Raw genomic sequence first — 19,930 nt, forward strand, 5'->3', positions numbered from 1 at the left:
CCGGCAGCGCTCCCGCCCCGCCGCCCGCCCCTTAAAGGTGCCGCCGGCCCCGGGAGACAGCGGAGGGGGGGATCCCTCCCTCCTTCCCTCCCTCCCCAGCCTCGTACCGGCGGTCGGGAGGAGGCTGAGACGACGACAGGCTTTCCCGCCGAGCCGCGGATCTCTGCGCCGGGAGCTCTCTCCGAGGCCGCCCTGCCAAGGACTCTGCGGGGGAGAAGAAGATGGAGGTGCTCCGTCCCGGCGCTTTGCACGGGTCGGGCCCCGCGTCCCTACGGCCACCAGCGGGATGGCACCGCAGGCCCTGGCACCTCGGGCCTCGACTGATGGCCCGACACAAGCGGGAGACCCACCCCGTGCCCCCAGAAGGGTGGCCGGGGAAGGCCAGCGGTAGCGAAGCCGTGAAGAAGCTGCCTTGTGCTGTTCTAGCTCTGGTTCTCCAAAGAAAGCTAACACGCCAGAAATCCAGGTGACAGCTGTTACAGGCACTTCTTCTCCCACCTGCCTCCCATTGAAGAGAAGAGGCTAGTACCCCTGTTCAGCCTTAAAAAGAGAAGCTAGAATGTTTTTCTGCCTTGGTGGCACCTGGGCTTAGAGCAAACTGGAAATGACCCTGCGGATACAACTGAGATCTCTATTCTCATCTCTCCAGGGCAGGAACAGTAGAACCTACCGTGGAGAGCTAGCCTATGTTCCCACTTAAAAAGTTAGAAAATGAAACTCTTCCTAGCAGCAAGGGGATCGGAAAAGAAAAAAGGTTCCAGTCCTGTCTTGCTGCATCCTGTCTAACTTAGACCCTACCTGCAGCAAAACCAAGTCTTCTCACATGCAGTGATTCCTCAGCTAAGTACTTCTTCCAGTTTTAACCGTTCCTTTCCTAAAGTGCAGAAAGAGTGCATACGGATTCCTGCCACATCTAACAAGACTGATTTTATAAACAAAAGAAATGCAAATACTGGGGTGCTCACTTGGTACTGTCTGCTGTACACAGAGAGCGTCTCGTGATTTCCCAGCTCCTTCCTAGAGAAGTAGCTAGGAACTTCTGATGTATCCACACATCGCCTGAGGCAGCATTTACAGAGCTCAGTTGTTTGCTAGAAATTACCAAACATTTGTGGGGCCTCTTAATACAACTTCTACTTTTTTTAGACAATTCTGAAAATGAAAACAATATCTGCTGTACCTGCTACGAAAAAAACACCCAGAAAAATAAAGGATCACCAGTCAACCTGCCTGAGCACCAAGTACTGAAATGTGTAAATCACTGCCGGCCGCTAGCAGAGCTCTCATTTTGTAACCGACATTTACTTGCCCAGGGTACAATTACAGCAGAGTGCAGGAGCTGCTAGCAGACAAATATAGCTTTTCAAGACTACTTGCTGCCTTTGCAGATGAGGTCACATACATTTAATGTCTATTTTAAACTCAGACACTTTTTAAGCATCCAGTGACCAAGGTCATAATTTTTTTTCCACATTAACAGACATTTAGAGGAACCAGAGAAACATAATAGGCTGAATATTTTTAGTACCTCAAAGCTGTTTTTCATTGCTATTGCAGCTTATACTTGCTGGACTTCAGTCTCCTTATTTCAGCTACCCTGGAAATAATTAATTGCTGTTAACAGCCAAGAGCCCAAGACAAACCTTCGCTTTCCTCAAATGATGTTATTTCCTTATTGCATATGAAAAGGCAGACTTTATTTTATATGAAAGAGTATAAAACCAGGCAGTAATTACTCACAACAAGTGTAAGATGAGTATTATGATCAAAGGACAAAAAAGCAAATCAAAGGGGAAAGAACCAAATCCTTTATCAGGTGGCAAAATAAAATCATTAACCCCACCCCTTTATACTTCTCATGTCAAAACCACAATAGTTTTTAATTAGGAACCCATCAAACCAATTCAACAAAGCAAGTTTCTCCTCAGTGAAACATTTCCAGCATGTGATGGAACTATACAATATGTTATAGAAAATAAGAGTATATTTGTGGAAACTAGCCTTTATGAAACACAGTTACATTACAACTGTCAGCTATATTACTGAACAGTACTAATTTTTATTGTGTCTCAATGTTTTCATGCCAAAGTATTTCATTAGACCGTCTGTGATGAGTACTCTATTCTGTCAAAGGATTTTACATACTTACAGTTATTCCATCCCTATGCTATCACTATACATGTTTCTTAAAAGCCTTTAGCAGAAGTGTGATACCAGAAGTAAGTACTTATGTGATTCACTGGCTTTAACAAATCAAACGCTGGGAAGCATAAATATATGCCAGCTTTTTGAGAAGGACAAGACTAGAAATTGTCTAGTCAAAAAAAAATCCTGGTTTAGTCTGAAGGCTACCAAGAAACGGTTCTCTAACTAGAATTTTTAACGTAAGAGGGAATGCACACAATTATAAAGCCATTCTTCCTGCTCATTCAGTGGCATCACATGCTGAGAAACCTGTATAGAAGAGAGAAAACAGAGGTGAAATAGTTGGTTATTGGAGAACTGCGTGTATGTTACCTAAAGTGCTATGTAAGCAAAACAATCTGTTTCAGTGCTTATATCACTAACATTAGATGATGAACATTCACCATCTGTAATGACAGTTGGTATTCAAAACGTACTATTGAATTTAATTGCATGACAGCAAAATATCCATAAGGGGCACTGAGCCTACAGTTTATACTGAATGAAGCCAAAATTAAAATTAATAGAACACCTTACAGGATCATGCTATAGATATCTAAAGCGTCAGCAGCGATATTAGAACAGGCCCCAACCCTGCCCATGTCATGGGACTGTATCTGTTTACAATGGGTTTGAATGCATCCACACTGGAAAGCTGTGAAATAAAAAATAGTTCAGATGCCTCTTCTTTTAAAGACAGAGACCATACTTTTAGAATAATAAAAACTGGATTTTCTTCATAAATGATGGAAGAAAAATATCATCCGCATTTGTAATGCATTTTCAATCTCATTCTCTCCCTTAGAACCCTCATTTAGAATTCCCACTAAAGCCTGCCCAGCTCTGGAATAGGGATCAGCAGATCAAATTGCCTTGTGGCTAAATATGATCCGTAAGTCAAGTTTAACAAAAATTAGCCATCTGCAAATCACGCTGTGCATAAGGAGTGCAACACATATATTTTTGTTTCTGACTAGCACATGCTTGGGCTGTTTCTCACAGACATCAATATATGCGATTAAAATTTAAGTGAAAAAAATACAGCCTTAGAAAAAGAACATTAAAAAAATATTAGTAAATGGTACATGTATTGAATGAGCAACTGAAACAGGCACACGTATGAAAAACTGAACAGCTATGGACTTTTATAGCAATCTGCACGTGGAAACATGGATACATTGAGTACATGTTCAGCTTTAAAATATCAAGAACTATAGCTGATCTGTATTGGTGATGAAGATGCCACTATCCACATGCTCATTATCATGATAAAAGACCTGCAAAAGGAAACTGTAAAGATGTCACATGATTCTTCTCTTTTTGCTTAGATTTTCAGTTGGCTAAACAATAAAAATCTTACCATCATGGATTTTGGTGCCACTTCCACAGCAAAAACAGTTAGTCCCCTATTACTTAGGCAGTTCTTACTCTGCTCATTGTTGACATGAATAATCACTTTGTTTTCAGACTGCAAGCAATAAAACATAAAGGAACCGATTAGCTTAATGGTTAAGTGGCTGCTCTTCATGTAAAAACTACACATTCCTCTTACTTCCTCTGACTTTGCTATTTTATAGGATAGAAATGCTTTTAGGATGCTGATGTCTATTCTCTTTGAAGAGTAACAGTTTCAAATGTACCTTAGCATCATCAGAGCCCAGATCCATCGTCAAAAGTCATTTAAGGCTCATTGAAATAACTTAAGCACTTATGAAGATGTCACTTGGGAACACCATTTAGTGAGTGAACTATTTGCCACAGAATGTTACACATCCTAACCGTTTACATAGTTTCAAAGGTAACTGGACAAATTCATACTAGATTTTAACTACAAAGAAAATATTTTTGTCTCAAGTAGTCCTCAGACTGCAAATCACTAGAGGCTAAGACAGCGATCTGGAGCAGTATCACTGGACGTTTGCCCAATTTTTGTTTGCAACATCCACTACAGGCCATTTCTGAAGACTTCATTAATAGAGATTTTTCAAAATATTTGATGAAATTAATATAAGTATAATCACTTAAAGAAGAGATGCTCTTGCTGAAGCTCTGCAAGAAGGATCCAATATATAAAACTGAAAGCTCGGGTAACAGAAAATTCTTTAACCACCAGTTTATCCCAGACAATACTCAGACACAAGACCTAAAGACATGCTACTGTACCCCGTTATTCAGTTGTCTCCAGAAAAATCTGACAGAGACACTGGGAAACATTTGATTCTTAGACAATGCTATCCAACAAGCTCTCTGTATTGAGAAATGGAATAGAAACCCAGTTACTTTACACAATCAGCCTTACGCAGCAAAGAAGCTACTATTAGACTGGTAAGGTCTGACACACAAAAAAAAAAGAGCTATCTCTGGTGCTTACAGTACAAAGGGTTTGTGGACAGCAGAGTGCAAATATGGTATCGTTGCAGAAATGTAAACACAATCTATTGTTAAGCTGCTCATTACTTTGATCTAGCTGCTCTGGCATCACTTTGTTGAAGTCCTCACGTCTACATGGCAGTGAGATAAAGGCAAACAAAAGACTTATTTGTACCAGAAGATACTTACAGCAACAGGAACAAGGTCACAGATATTCACCTAGCACAGAGGGTATGTTATAGTAAGTTTGTGCTTTGGATGATGGGAAATGCCTCATTAACTATTTATTTTGGCATATAAATGGGCAGACAGTAGGCTTGATATTGCTTACTACCTGAGAAATTTGAGGCTTCTCTGCATGCAAGGTCTTTTAATTTCCCCAGTTCACACCCTGACTGGGGAGGGTTAGAAGACAGACACCTTTCTCTACCCACTGATTAAATACATATGCAAGACTATAATGGAATCCCTCAGGTACTAGCATATTTCCTTAATTTAATTACAAAAATAACAAAGAAACAGTTATTTCCATTAAAATCATCAGTACCATAACTGAAGATACAATCAGGCTGCTTGCACTGTGAGAAGATTAAAAGAAGACCGATGCATAAAGCTGCCTTTTTATTATTTCTTTCCAGACATTTACAATACAAAAAAGCCTCCAGTCTACAAATTCTAATGAGATTTTTCAGGGAAATGCAACTATTTGCTTCAATGCAGAACAGAGGTATTTGTGAAACCTAAATGGTATAAATGGCAGTAGTTAGTGATTTTAATCAGACAGCATCCAGTTGCCTCAGTACAGACCTCATCTCCTTCTCTTACATATCCCCAAACATATAAATAACTCCAGTATATCTACCCTAAAGGGCGAAGTGCAGATCTAAACCCGTAGTTCCAAGGAGCCTTGGCATTCAGTCCTAATATTAGTCCACCAACCCACCCCCTTTTGCATGTTTGTCCATTTAAAAATATACTTCTTGCTGTGATCTTTCAAGATTTAAAGCATCTTAAGTTTAGCATCTTACTGCACTGTATTTATTTACTCACAGTTCCTGATATAAGTGAAACTGAGAACGAACAGCACATTCATTAGGATCTATGCAGAAAGGTTTAAAATCTCTGCTTCTCACCAACCACTTTTGCTTGGATTTACAATTGTTAACTTGGATTAGTAATAAAGTAGGCCTGCCAGCCAGTTAACAGTTCCTCTATAATATGCTTCTAAAACACAATCAATGCAAATCACTGCTCTTTTACTTTCTTATACACACTGAAAACATTAAATAACATAAATGCTGTAGCCCTTACTCTTTCTGTAATTTTATTTCCTGTTCCTAATATTTGATTTCTGGTATTATGAACATATTATGTCTCCAATAATTATCAAAATATTGAAAATTTGGAATGTGAACACGAACCAATATTCAGATTCTATATGATACTTAAAACTGCTTGCCTCATAATAAGCTGTCCCTTCCAAGAACACTGATCCAGACTCTCTTGAATTCTGAGTCATTTGTCAAAAAGAGCTTTGCATCAGGCACTTGTTTTTTTAAAATGAACTAGATACAGAAACAATATCAGAAATACCAGAAAACGTAATTCTCAAAAACGATGCAAGGAGGGAAGAACAATAATAATAGACACATAGACAATAATTAACACAAAGTACCTTACAGAAGTCTCATGCCATACCTTATTTTCAATAACAGAAGTGATTCTCCTGCCCGCTTTGTAGGTATGGATGATTATGTTTTCACAGCCATCCATTACTTTGGCCTCTCCTTTATTAACAACAGACTTGCAAATAGCCCTGTTGAGTTGGGAGCTCCCTGCCTCTAAATATATGGCTTTAATTCTGGGTTTGCATTTTTCTGCATAGATGTCAATGACAAAGGGGCATGCCTGCAATGGAGAAAATGAGTTTCATCATCACTTTTTCGTGTAATTTTTCCCCTCAGATTTTCAACCACAGCTCCTAAGTATTTTCATATATGCTCTGAAGTAGAATTACCCAAATACAAGTATGTCACTGAATATTAAATATTCAAAACCTGAGAGCTGTGGCAATCTTTTAAACCAAATGAGAGCTCAGGACAAATGAACGTTTTTTGTGCCAGTCACAGTACACTCGATATGCAGTTTGGCACATTCGGCTCCAACACAGCAAATACTTCCTTGGATAGCAAAACGTACGGGAATTAAGATGAAGTGTGAATGTATTTCAGTGTCTGAAATAAACCCGTCTCCTTTACCTGTCACGGTCTTGCTATTTGTGCCACTTCATACAGATTTAAAATATCTGCAATTTTGCAATAAGGACTCTGCTTTTACAGTATCTTGGCTAAGATTAGTATGTGCAACAACCAAGAGTTTGTATTTTCTTAGACTCAGTAATAGTGCCTCAGTTTCTTTCAAATGGCTACTGGAATCCACTAGGATTTCTCAAGTTCTATCTTTAATTTGTTAGAGGCTCAATGCTCCTGAAATATCAATCTCTTAAAGAGTTAAGTTATAGACACAAGTAGATGTACATTTTTAGATGAACGACTAAAGCGTTTGGAGAGCTATATTGTTCTTTGGAAAGCAAAGACTACAGCCATAAACCACAGCTAGTATAAGGCATAAAACACATTTTTGAAATTTCTAACTTGATAAAACACTCCCCCAAAATCTACTTTCTTAGAAGATAGCTCCCTCTTACGTTTGAAATGCAGAAGGACACTTTTGTAGTTGCTCTGCTAACCATGCTCTCAGGAAAAGGAGAAAGTGCTCATCATTAAGAAATCATTCACCATGATCTCAAGATTTTCACTGAGACACAACTGATGTCTCTCAACCATACTGAGTATTTTTGGTTCTGTACATATTTGTTTCACACATGTATGTTTTTATATGGTGACTACACTGACCTGATGTAGTTTAACAAAAGTTAAAGATATAATATAATCAGACTATGGTTTTAAACAATCAGCTTTTCTTGGGAATGAAACTTAAATTATTAAATTATTTGCATATTTAATGTTTTCTTTAATTTTTCATAATTTTTTTTCTCTTCATTAAAGAGATCCTCTTTCTTTAGTGAGAACTACTAACATCAACACAGATACTGATTCTGTAAAAATGAAATAAAGAAATAAATCTATAAACACACAGAAACAGCAGAGAAATAATCCCTGGTCCTGTAAAGTAAACAGTATGCCACCCCAAGCCCCTTCATTAAAAGTTTGTGTTGAACACCTTCAGACACCCTTGTGAAAGGCAACAGTAACAGAAACAGCCATGTCTGAAAACTATGAATTCTAAATCATGTGGGGGAAAAAAAAAGTTATCTTATCCTTATCCACTTCTGTTGTGGTTTGGGCCAGGGAAGTGACTTTTTTAAGCAGAGCAAGTCCTGCATTTTGTAGGTTTGCTGACAGGTCAGTTTACCATTGCTGTCTTCTTACCACTTCCCACGAGCAGGGTGCATGAATTCTGTCAACAGGTATAACCCAAGATTCCTTCCTCTACAACACCACAAAATAGTGCCTTTCTCTAAAGCAAAAGCCAAATTTCCTCTTTCAATGTCAGTGTTATCCTAAGAACCAGGATACCATAATGACTGAAAGTCATAGTGTAAATGCTGTATTAACAGTGTTCAGACTGGATCACTGACCTATTGAAATCAATTTATGACAGACAGAAACAGTACTGCAGTTAAACATGTGCAGCAAGTTGTATGTGAAGCAGTTATTTTTGCTATATGGCTATCATACCTCTGTCATTTCTAATGCTTTATTGTAGCCCAGAGACAATAAAGTGACCCAAAGGTCACTAGGATCCCCTTCACGGTCATTGGCTTCCATGAGATTCAAATCCATAAATCCTTGTCTTGTTAGTTCATTCTTCTTCATATCAAAATTCTCTGTTTAAAAAGAAATATAAGGTAGCACTTAACGTCTGTTCTCTCTGCAAACACCCCTTATTCTTCCAAAGCTAAACTCCTGCTTATGTTAATGAGGTTTGAAAGATGGAGCCATCTTGCAGCCTCAGGCTCTCTGGTATTATTTGGGAAAAAGTGTCCTTGACCAGGTATGTGCTCTTTGCAGAGCTTCCCTGTGGATTTTAGATAATGACTAGAAACAGCTGGCCCCTTGTATAACCCAAAAGAGGGCAAGACTTCAAAACAGAAAGAGTTCATACCGATTTTTTTTTCTTTTTGCTAGCAGTATTTGTTGTGGTTGAGATTTGCAGAATGGGGTATATTAGCAATGGGAAATGAAAGTCTGCTGGAGCCAGCATCCTTAGTGCTTGAGGTCCTTGATCTAGAAATGATTTACTTAGTTCCTAAAAAGCAATAAAATGCCGGTAATCCTAACACCCCTCTCTAGATAGAATATCATAGATCGACCACTCTAATGTCAGCAAACACATAATTGAAATGTCCTTGTGTCAGAGATTTTTAAAAATGGTTTTCTCATCTTCATAACAATGCTAAATCTTTACTATATATTATTAAAAAGGGATTACCAATTTAATAAATCTATCTAAGGGTACAGATACTATAATAAATGGCTTGAACTTTGGTGTCAAGATTTATGATATTCGTCTGAACCCTTCAACTGATTAATGACCTGGTAAAACATTCACTGTATTCTCTTCTTTCCTCTCTTATACACTTCACACACACCCACCCATCCTACTCATGTTGAGACCAGTGCACAGAAGCGTAACACTGACAAAGTCATAAAGTGTGGGATACCATGTACAGGCATGAAAGGGACAAGAAACTCATATATAGAGAAGTATTTGTGTATGATCTTTCCATCATTTAGGAAAAAGTCTAATATCTTAAGAGTGTTTTGGGGAGAAATAATTAGCAGGACTTGCCAGATCTAAAGTATTATGGCCCAAATTAAGCAATCTATCAGAGCCCACAAAGGAATTATATCAAACATGTCATGGGCCAATATACAATGACATGCCATACTGGCATGTCAGACATGAGTTGCAGAAAAACTGTATTTCTTATAGAAACTTCTAATTTTCATACAATGGCTTCTAAATTTCCAGTTTGTTCACTCACTGCAGCTAAACTGCCCATGCTTTGAAACCACTGCTTTCATGCACCATACTATCACAGCAGCCTATGGTCACTGGTGGTTGACTTCTCTTAGCCCTGTTATGAGATAAATATGTGCATTCTCAAGGCCTTTGCGAGCTTGAAGCAATGCCACAGAATTCCTTTTTTCTTCAAAATTCATGTTTGTGGCCCAACACTGTTCCTGCAAGCTGGCAGGATGTCCAGTAACGTTGATGAGATGTATCAGCAGACAGAAAAGAAAGCACAGCTGCAAGAGTCTTAACTGACTGCCAGCTTCCTCAACTCACTCACAGAAGTCTCAGAATCTCATGGCTGTCATATAGCACAATATGGACAAACTGACACATCATATATGAACCTTCAAAAGATGGATTTTTAATGAAAAACTGCTTACATCTGAAGAAAATATATAGTTGCAATAGGCATTTTCTAACGTCTAATTTTCTGAACAATCATCATAAGCTCTAGATGCCATTTTTAAAGTATCACATACACACTATCAGATGTCCCTCTCAGCACTTTGAGGTATGAAAGCAGTATCAGCTTAGTCTGCAGAAAAGAGATTGATTAAATGAATACCTGTTACAGTTTAATTCACCATATGATCCATGATTAGCAAACTGTAGTTTTTGGCAGCTACAAAATCTTTCACCTACTAAAGTTTGAAATTAGCAATGGGAAGAATTTTCTCAGCAGAAGGTCAGTGGCACACAATCCAGAATGAAGCAAAACAAAGGACAGGAGACTGGAAAAGGAAAAAAAAAAAAGAAAAACAAAGGGAGAAGAGAACAATATCTACATGTGTTCTTAGTATAGGCTACAAAATACTCAGTTCTTCTACACTATATACATAGTAGGATGCTATAAACAACAGCTTGCAAATAGATTGATAGCCCTAATTACTTGTATCAAGCATAGCAATGAACTTACCTTTACATACAGCCCATGCTTCCTCATCACATTTCTCACCACTAGTTCTCAGTTCAAAGAAATTGTATTCCTCCAAACTCAAAAGGCCATTTCCATCCAAATCAATTGTTTCAAATATATCCAATAAAGCAGCTCTAAAAGATGAAAAAGGCAGAACTATTTCCAAACACTTGTTTCCTTTACTGTCTCATAATATTGTCAATAAGTATTCAGTCTATTTGAGAATATTCTGTACAAACAGTAGTTTAGTAACATACAGCTTTTAAAAAGCTAGATGTTATTTGGAGCACACAAGTTTATAATAGTTACCATGCCTATTTGGGAATACAACTCACCGGAAGTCTTTGGTCAGAGCCAGTTCTCCATCTTCACCTCTATACACCAGTTTTGCTTCTCCAGCAATTTGCGGTTTTACCTTCTTCAACCTACAGCCTGTTGTAAATGGGAGTAGCCAGTAAACTCCTGATCCAAGCTCCCCTTTCCATCCAAACATCTACTCTTAAAGGAAGACAGACAAGTTTGTAAGTTACTCATCAAATGATACCCTTCTTTATTACTAGTTATGTTCATGCAAAAGTGATTAATTACTTGAAAACACTGGTAATGCTAGGTTCTTTCCTTAAAGAAAACATGTCTACAGTGACATGCTGTATGATGCTATTTTAAAGACACAAAAACTAGTGGATCTCTTAGTTATAATAAAAGTTAGAAAACCATACAGGACCAGAGATGAGGGGAGAACAGTCATTACTAGAAGTGTCTAATAACAGTCCTATCATTTTTCAGATTTATAACACCTTTTAATTGTTTAACTTTAAAACAAAAGCAGCCATTAGCAGGCTGACAAAACCCACAGAGTTTTTAATTTCCTCCCTGATTTATCAACTTTGTTCAAACTAGCAGCAAAAACTTCCTGTGTAAAAAGACACAAGTGACTTAGGGTTTAAGAAGCAAGCTAAGTTTCCTGTGGCTTGGAAGGGGGAAGCAAGTTAATGCTGCCATTTCTCCTCCTTTATTTCTGCCATAGGATAAGAATATTCTGTGCACTATGAAGTTCAAAATCATATATATACGGCAACGAGAAAGAAAATTAAAGGAAACTTTAACAAATTTTACCTTTGAAATTTTGTTTTTCAAGGCGCAGGAATACAAGTGAGTTTCCACAAAGTATCTATATAGATAGCCAGCAACTCAGCAATACTTGCCTACACACCATATGATAATACAGTCCTCACCAGAATTTCATTACTTCCATACACGTCGCTTGCATTTCAGCCCATCCAAAGGGCATAACTAAGATAGTATTACATCTTACCTTGCACAAGTTCTGTCAATTTTGAAAGAGAACATGCACAGAACAAGGGTTTCTTCTCTCCTCTAGCCTGATTAGGTACAGTTTGAATTCCTGCCAAACACATGGGAACTCACCCATGCAGCATTAACACACACACTAAAGATACAATAATTAAAATAGGAATACAAAACCATCTAACCTCTTTGTTCTGTTGTTCAGTAAAGCTCACAAGCTGTAGATTTTCTTGAGTTTCATTTTCCTTGAGAATATACAAAGCTGTATCCACTGACAACCAATGGTAAGATTTTCCTAAAAAGAAAAGCATTCCCAACACAAATGCTTAATAATGGCACAAAATAGTTTTTCTTTGAACGCCAAAGTAGATATTTCTATAGTATTTATCATATTGATCCCTGTTAACGTAAGATGGAAAAAAAATCCATTATATGCTATTGGGATTTCCTTCCTATTTAGGCCAATCAGATAAATTGTTCGAAGTCTTGTGATTGTCTTACAGATAATGATTACTATCATGAGTTCTAATATTAAAACCTTTGGTAGTTAAGGAAGCTATTTTCATTGTTTTCTACTACTAGTACAACATTGTTTTTTACTTTTCTTTATACTAAGGCTCCCAGATATTTGCAGTTAAGGATGTTAGCAAAATTATATAAAATTCTCTTCTGATGTTCTGTAAAATATTGTTAAACTCATCTTGACTGGAAACCCAGATTATGTGCAAAAGCTAGGGATACTAGAAGATGTGAATCTCAGAATTATAAGTTTCAACCATTTTTCAGATTTAAATAGCAAGATCTCCCTACATGGCATCACTTACGATTTATTTGTCTGATCATGTATGGTTTGTTTGTCTTGGGTTGGATTGGAATGGAGGTTTGGTCTTACAGGCCATGTTGAATAGATGCCATTTGAATCTCTTTGATTTCTTGTAGCTTCTCAGTTCCTGAGGGCAATTAATCAATGAGCTATTAAGTGGTCTTCAAGTTAATCAGACCACAGCAAAACAATGAATGCAAGGGCTTAGTTTTCCTACAGTTAGGAGTCAAGAATACTAATGAATGGCTACATACCACACAACTTTGTTAAAAATTTTAAGATATTTTTAATTTCTCATAAAAAGCTAATTGCTCTGCTAACATGAATCCTTTCCTTACATACCAATATTATGCCTTCCTCTTCACAACAAAACACAAAGATATTTCTATATACAGGACAATAATGTTGTGCAAAAGTAGAATTTTTTTACGGAAGACAAGTAAGTACTCTTCTGTTTACACAGAATGTCTGGACAATCCTGCATCAGAACTATTCTAAGGCACAGTTTAAGAGGTTGCCACATGAAAAAAAGAAAAGTTATGAGCAGAACACTGAGACATTCTGTTACTCAAATCTGTTAGTATCAGACCATGTTTCCTCGCTATTAGAAGTCTGTTGATCAGCTTCCCATTTCAGCCAGGTAGTAACTGGAATATGACTACTTTCTGTCAATTATTTACAGTGAAGTTTTTATTACCAACCTCAGTCAGAATCAGTTACCAACCTGTAGCACAACAGCCAGCCCAGATGACTCTAAAACATCTCTGGGATCTAATGGCTCCTGTTTCACAGGATTAAAGAGGAAATAATCTACTTGGGGAAAAAATAATTCCAACATAGCAACTAAATAAAGCTCCTTGGTAAATCACTGGAGAGAACAAAGCCAGTAGCATTTGGAAAAAAGGCCCACAAAGGCTGACTAATCTCAGGTGGCTCTAATGCTGGGCTTCACTCTTTTAAGATGAAAATTAAAATAGGCAAACTAAGCTATAAATCCGTCAGACAAGATGCATAATCAAAACATCAAGATACCATACTGCCATAAAAAGCCATAATCTATTTTAACTATGTACAAAAGTATTTTAGGTGGAGAATACAATATTCACTAAATTTTGTATTGTTGTTTCCCACAAAGTACACCTTAAAGAGAGATACTGCAAACAGTGCTAAAATTTGAATTTGTAATAAGAAACTTCACAAATCTACGGCCAAAAATAATCTAAGAGGTTGGCTGACTAAAGAGAGAAAGATAATGGACCTAGCTGATTTTCACTGCCCAGGCAGTGAGCACAAAATAACTAAGCAGAAAATATGGTGTGACAAGTTAAGTTATATTTTTAGTAGGACTCCATCAACAGAGAAAAGTATTGCTATATTGCAATATTGCAAAGTATTACAAGTGAGAAAGGGAGAGATATATCAGCAGAAGAGAAAATATTTGTAATAGACAAAAATTCTCCAAAGAAATACAGATACACTTACCTTCTACCTGACGAACGTTTAAAGGCTTGATGGTAATACATACTGTAGACCTTTGAGGTAAGTGCAACTTGTACTTGTGACTAACGATTTCACCATCTTCTTCTAAGTAGAAGCATCCTTTGGATTGTGCCCATTGCCATTCCTGGAAACCAAGCAAATATTAGATGTTGCCTTGATCTTTGATAAAGATAAAAGTGCCTTCTCTGAAATATATTAATTTGTAGTCAATTTTTGCAGAGCAGTTAGTAACATTGCTTCACTTGTGAAAATGCCTGAAAAACACACAGATTACCCCAATGCTCAGACAGTTGAAATGAAATTTGAATTGCCGTGAAGAATCAAACTGAACTCATTAAATTCTCTGAACTGTGTGATTTACCACTGAAAGGGTGGAATTTTGCTACATTAGTTCCATCAGGCCAATCAAGCAAAGAACATAATTGATTAGCTGAACAATGAGGAGTTATTTGCTCAGACAAATCACAAAACAAGTACTGGTCAAATTAAGTGGTTCTTCTTGACTTCTGTCAAAGCTATTGGAAAGACATAAACTGAAAACTACTGTATTTGTGAATAATATGGTTCCTAGAGAAGCCATGATTTTGCTGAGATGCTAAAACAGCTACATGCTTCAAATTTTTTAATGTTTTTTTAAAAAGCAAGTCCCAATTTGCAATTTCAGATATCATTCAAATGATATTTCTTTGGCAAAATAAAAATAAAGTCCTTGCAGACATATTGTATGCCTTGAGGGACAGAAGATGTTCTTGATTTGCCTTCCCTGGTCTGGATTAAGTCCATGATTTCCAGTCACTTTCCTAGCAATGGAAGATAATGTTTCTAAGCAGAGCGTAGCTAAAGGAATCTTCCAGTGTAATCTTAGCAGAAAGCTCTGTCCAGGTGGCTGTACCTATGCTTAGTGTTCAGTGTCACAGGTAAGCTAACACAGATTTGAGAAGAGAGCTTGTAAAAAATGGGGAAGGTGTGCATGCAACTCCCACTAAGAAGGCTGACTACTAACTCCATCCAAGGTCAAAGTGTCTTCATCAAAGTGCTACACTTCATTTCTCCTCTTAAAGAATCAGTTCTCATTACAACGCATTCACGCTCAGTTGATGATACTTGACAGTCAATGACCTAAAGGTGACAGGCAAGAACAGGACTTTGCTAGCGTATGTCCATCCGGGATGCCAAGTAACACACTTGTTAATACATGTAACTGTGATCCTGAATTTAGATTTCTCCATTCCGAACTCTACATTTCTTAAGAATATAAATTACTCAGGGACTCATGGATTTAAGAGCCTTCAGTACTGTGCCACAGTTTTGCCACAGATTTCTGTGGCAACAGGATCAGCTCCTCTATACTAGACATTTCTCATTCAAACATTACCAAATTCATCTTCATTATACTTCTTTCTGCTTTAAGAACCTTTTATAAATAAATCAAAACAAAGAGAGATATGTACTCTGAGAAAACTCACCACCTCTGTTGGCATAGAAAGACTGTAGAATCTAATACTATCTCTCACTTCATTTTCTGCCTCTGAATCACTCTTATAAGTTTCACCCAAATAGCACAAACTCAGCTATGAAAAGAATCTTCACACTAAAGGAATAAAAATATATCATCCTGAAAACATGAATGTGGATAAACACTGAGAATTCCAAATTTTACATAACTGGAAACTATCTTCATCTCAAATTACTTATGGTTATGGTAAGACTACCATGTCCCATCCAAGATGTTGATCTAAAGGCAACAATTATTTTATCCTCAGTACCCCAATAGTTTTGGTAGCATAATGCATCATACCAATTTTAGATGTCAAATTCTGCTAATTATATTTGCATACAGCTGACAATATGGAGTACTTTTAAGTACAAATACTATATACTTTGCAACTCACCTTCTGCTGTTCTTTGGAGGTTTGGGATTTCTAAAGAAAATTAAGACTTTGCTAAGGAAGTTCTGAGAAACTTTAAAAGTAAACATACTTCCCCAGAGTACAGGCTATCAAAAAGACAAAGATCAATTAAGCTATCTAAAATAAAGTGGGACATCCAATCCCTGATGGAAACTAATATCCAAGTCCCTCCCCTCCCATAATCTTTTCCAGTTAAGATAACATGTTGGATCCAGGGCCTTCGTGGAAACCTAACTTCACTGCCATGAGAGATGCAAAGGGAACAGAATGCTGTTGGAGGAACAACAACCACTAGCTACGTCTACACTGAGAAATAAAAGACAGCAAGAAGCAACACCTAGCTGTAAGCTCATTCCATGGCTCTGTTTCACATGACTACAACTAGCAGTCTTCAAAAAAATGTGTACGCAATTCAAAGGATTTTTCACTTCAGGCACCACTTTCAAAAAGGAATGTGGATGTAACTGCACTCGTTTTGGCTTCCTGTGACCTACACAGTCCACATCAACCCATCAGGTTTTATAACCTTGCACACTCCATGCCATGACCTACCCCACAGCTTGTAACATATATGTTACTGTAACAGCCACATTCTATTCCCCCCTTCTCACTATGGCAGTGGTCTTCAAGCCATCATCTTACAGACAGTCCATGGAGAATGGCTTTGTCCTGTTTGTTTACCTTCCATTTTTCTAGCTGTTATTTCAGATGAGAGACTACTGGTTTTGCAGTTTTGCATTCAGATAGACATCATTACAACAGGGACATCAAACAATCCCAGAAAGCAGAGAAAATAAAATATCTCAAGGAACAATGTGCAGATTAAGATGTGAGCAACAGTGAGCAAAAGTTTGACAATGCTTTATGAATCAAACACTAAACTGTTATTCTTGCAGGGAGCGTAAGGTGGTGCTATATTCTCTAAATTACCCATGTCAAATTACAAACAGGTTAAGTAAATATGGGAAGCTAAAAGATGATTTTCTGTTTTGATTTTAGTATGTTCCTTCAAAGCATAACAAAAGTTATCAAATAATAGCTAACACAGTGGGAAATGTTTGTATTAGAAACGTTAATCATAAAGAAATGTTAGGCACTACCTGTGGCTGCCAGTGATGGTCACTGCCCAAATAATGCATTCCACTGCTATTACAACTTAAGTTATTATTGAAATTGTCCACACACTCATGCATAATTCCAGATAAAAAGCAATGTTTGTGAGAGGAATTGTTCCTATGATTAAAGCAAAGAACTTCAGTTCAAGGCTTTGTCTTGTACAAACCTGTTCCATATGCCCAGAAAAAGTCTTGCTAGTTCAATTGCATGAGGCTACTTCACAGACATGAGTGGGAGCATATAACTGTTTCTTTCAGGAAAAAGACTTTTCTCAAGTATTTCTTTTGCCACCCACTGTGTATACAGCTTTTTCACTGACTTCAGTAGCACAGAATGCAAAGGTGAGACTCCCTAGCAGGGATAATTTAGCTACTCAGTGCAGAGGGACGATTTTAGAACATGATACACAGCTTGCTTTCTTTTTTTGTTAATGTCTTTCAATCTTGACTAAAACCGACACAAAGAATACTTTGCAGAAGTTTAAGATCTCCATTAGCCATCTTTTAATAAATTGTGATTCAGCTACAGTTGAAGCCCAACAGGTCAGCATGTTGTTTATGCATGTCTGTAGTACTTCCGTAACTGTCTATTTTTTTCTCCCCAAATTTATTTATATGGCTTTGAACATGTCACAAAACTTCACTAACAAAAAGAAAACATATGGAAGAATGTACTATGAATATATTCCATGTTTTTTTAAGGGTTTTTAAAATTTAGACATTCACCATGTTTTGACTTCCACTGTTTTCTTCTGTCAGAGATGTAAAGTCGGCATTGGTCCAACTTCATGTTGGCAACATCTTCTTACTGTCCCCAAAAGACAGGTGAACTTCAGAAAAAAAATATATTTCTGAATACAAGATAAATAAGAAGAATTTTGGGGTGCTAGATTCTGATCCACACCACAAATTAATCACTGTGTATTTATTAATTGATTTTGACAATTTGCATTGTGCCCTTAATAGTTATGGTTAAAAAAAATCAGTAGTTCTACTTATACCTTTTCATGTTTATTGATTTCAGTTTTTGTGTGATGCTAATCAGTAGTAATCGATACCTGCAGCTGCTTTTTTTCAGTGAGTTCTTACTAGCTTGCACAAAGAAAGAGGAATCCAATATTGGGAAACTGTGCAATGGTTTTATATACTACCCAACATGTTTGAACAAGGTGAAATTGCAGGTTAAATTGCATGGAGGTCCAGATACCTAAACAGACTGCAAAAAATTCCTTTGAGATTATGTTTTTAAATTTTAATATAGAACAAATGTCACTGTATAGCAATGTCGAAGATATAAAGGACTTCGGAGTTCAATAACAAATACAGAGTTGTTATTTGAAACAAAAATGTAACTCATGAGAACAATCAGTTCAGTTTTCTAGCAGCAGTTATACTATGTGGTCATAACCATTTTTTCCCTTTTATACAGGAGTCTCAAGGTGCACATTTTTAATGTATCCTAGCATTTTCCAGTTAATGTTTTATATTTCTACAGCTATTATTTCCTGTTGAAAGAAAACTAGTAAAGGTTCAGTCAAGAAAGGGAAAACAAAGGGAAAAGATCAATATTAACACTCTACAAATATTGACTTAGCAAAGTGACTTTGTTGTCTTTCTCCCACAGGAATTTATATTGAATGAGTGATTTATTTAAAAGAAAATACTGATAGAACATATTAGTCTAACTAAAAATCAATATTTTCAGGCTACAACATATATTTACAAAGTAATGCCCAACAAACTGAATATGCTCACAGATCTGTTATTTATTTCCAATTACCTTTCATATAAAGGTTTATGATACACAATCTTTCAGACTACTTAAGCATTTAAAGTTCTCACCAACCTAATAAATTATTAAAGTTTAAATTTCTCAAAAAGTCATTAAATGTTTTATCCAACAGTGGTTTCATTTATAAAAACCACACTTTGTTCTATTAAACCTTCACACCTGAAAAATTATTTTCAATAACTAGATGTCAGCAAAACCAACAGTATATAAAAATGTTAATAACAATATGTATCAAGAAACCTCTCAGTAGTTTATAGCTGCCCTTGACAAACTATTAATAAAACATAAGCTAAAAATCAGAGAAAAACGGTTTCTTATTTAAAATGCAATAACATATGTGCCTAGAGGAAAACAGCATAATTTCAATAGGACTAGCTTACATGATACCTTCATTGTGTCTGGCTCAATTAGCTTTGTGTTTCTGTTGCTACTGGCACCCATGCTGATAGTGGTAGAAATGGATGCTTTGCAACTTTGAGCTGATGAGGGTCTTGAAGGAGTTCTACTATCACCTATAAACATAGATATTTTGTTACAATTACATTATTTCAACCCACTCCTAGTGCCATTTGTCATAAAGCCTTACATTTATAGGCATACAGAGAAAAACTGGATGACAAGAACTTCAATCAGATAAGCTGACTTCCCTTATAATTATATAACGTTTAATAATTCATTAGCCAAACATCTTTACTTCCCTGACTGTACATCCCAGGTGAATGGGCATATGAACAGCAGAGCCTGGGAACCAAATCTGCCTGAAGGACAAAAAATTGTTACCACATGATTCTATTTACCTTGGAATCAAGGTAAACCTGTCCTACGTGCATAGGTTTAACCTGCTTCTAATTTAAAGTTATTTCTTTTCAGGACAATATAGTTTCCCTGCCAGACAGCACATCACTTATA

At 36.9% G+C, this 19,930-nt stretch overlaps 1 protein-coding gene across 2 annotated transcripts in view; it reads right to left on the bottom strand.

The window, feature by feature from the left end:
* Positions 1-126: 126 nt before the first annotated feature.
* EFCAB7 (EF-hand calcium binding domain 7) overlaps positions 127-19,930 on the bottom strand; it is a 30,891-nt gene continuing 11,087 nt past the window's right edge. The window contains exons 6-15 of one of the 2 annotated variants that reach the window (XM_010582292.1): positions 19,409-19,533; positions 14,187-14,328; positions 12,067-12,176; positions 10,909-11,066; positions 10,574-10,707; positions 8,316-8,464; positions 6,253-6,462; positions 3,545-3,652; positions 2,403-2,454; positions 127-204 (exon numbers count right to left, since the gene is read on the bottom strand). In XM_010582292.1, coding sequence (XP_010580594.1) covers positions 203-204; positions 2,403-2,454; positions 3,545-3,652; positions 6,253-6,462; positions 8,316-8,464; positions 10,574-10,707; positions 10,909-11,066; positions 12,067-12,176; positions 14,187-14,328; positions 19,409-19,533 — 1,190 coding nt within the window. In that variant the 3' untranslated portion in view covers positions 127-202. Of the gene's footprint in view, positions 205-1,929; positions 2,455-3,544; positions 3,653-6,252; positions 6,463-8,315; positions 8,465-10,573; positions 10,708-10,908; positions 11,067-12,066; positions 12,177-14,186; positions 14,329-19,408; positions 19,534-19,930 lie in introns of those variants that run through there. The other variant, XM_010582291.1, reaches the window with a different exon arrangement.

This window comes from Haliaeetus leucocephalus, unplaced genomic scaffold (genome assembly GCF_000737465.1).
Source record: "Haliaeetus leucocephalus isolate CR32 unplaced genomic scaffold, Haliaeetus_leucocephalus-4.0 Scaffold848, whole genome shotgun sequence".
Taxonomy (NCBI): Eukaryota; Metazoa; Chordata; class Aves; order Accipitriformes; family Accipitridae; genus Haliaeetus; species Haliaeetus leucocephalus.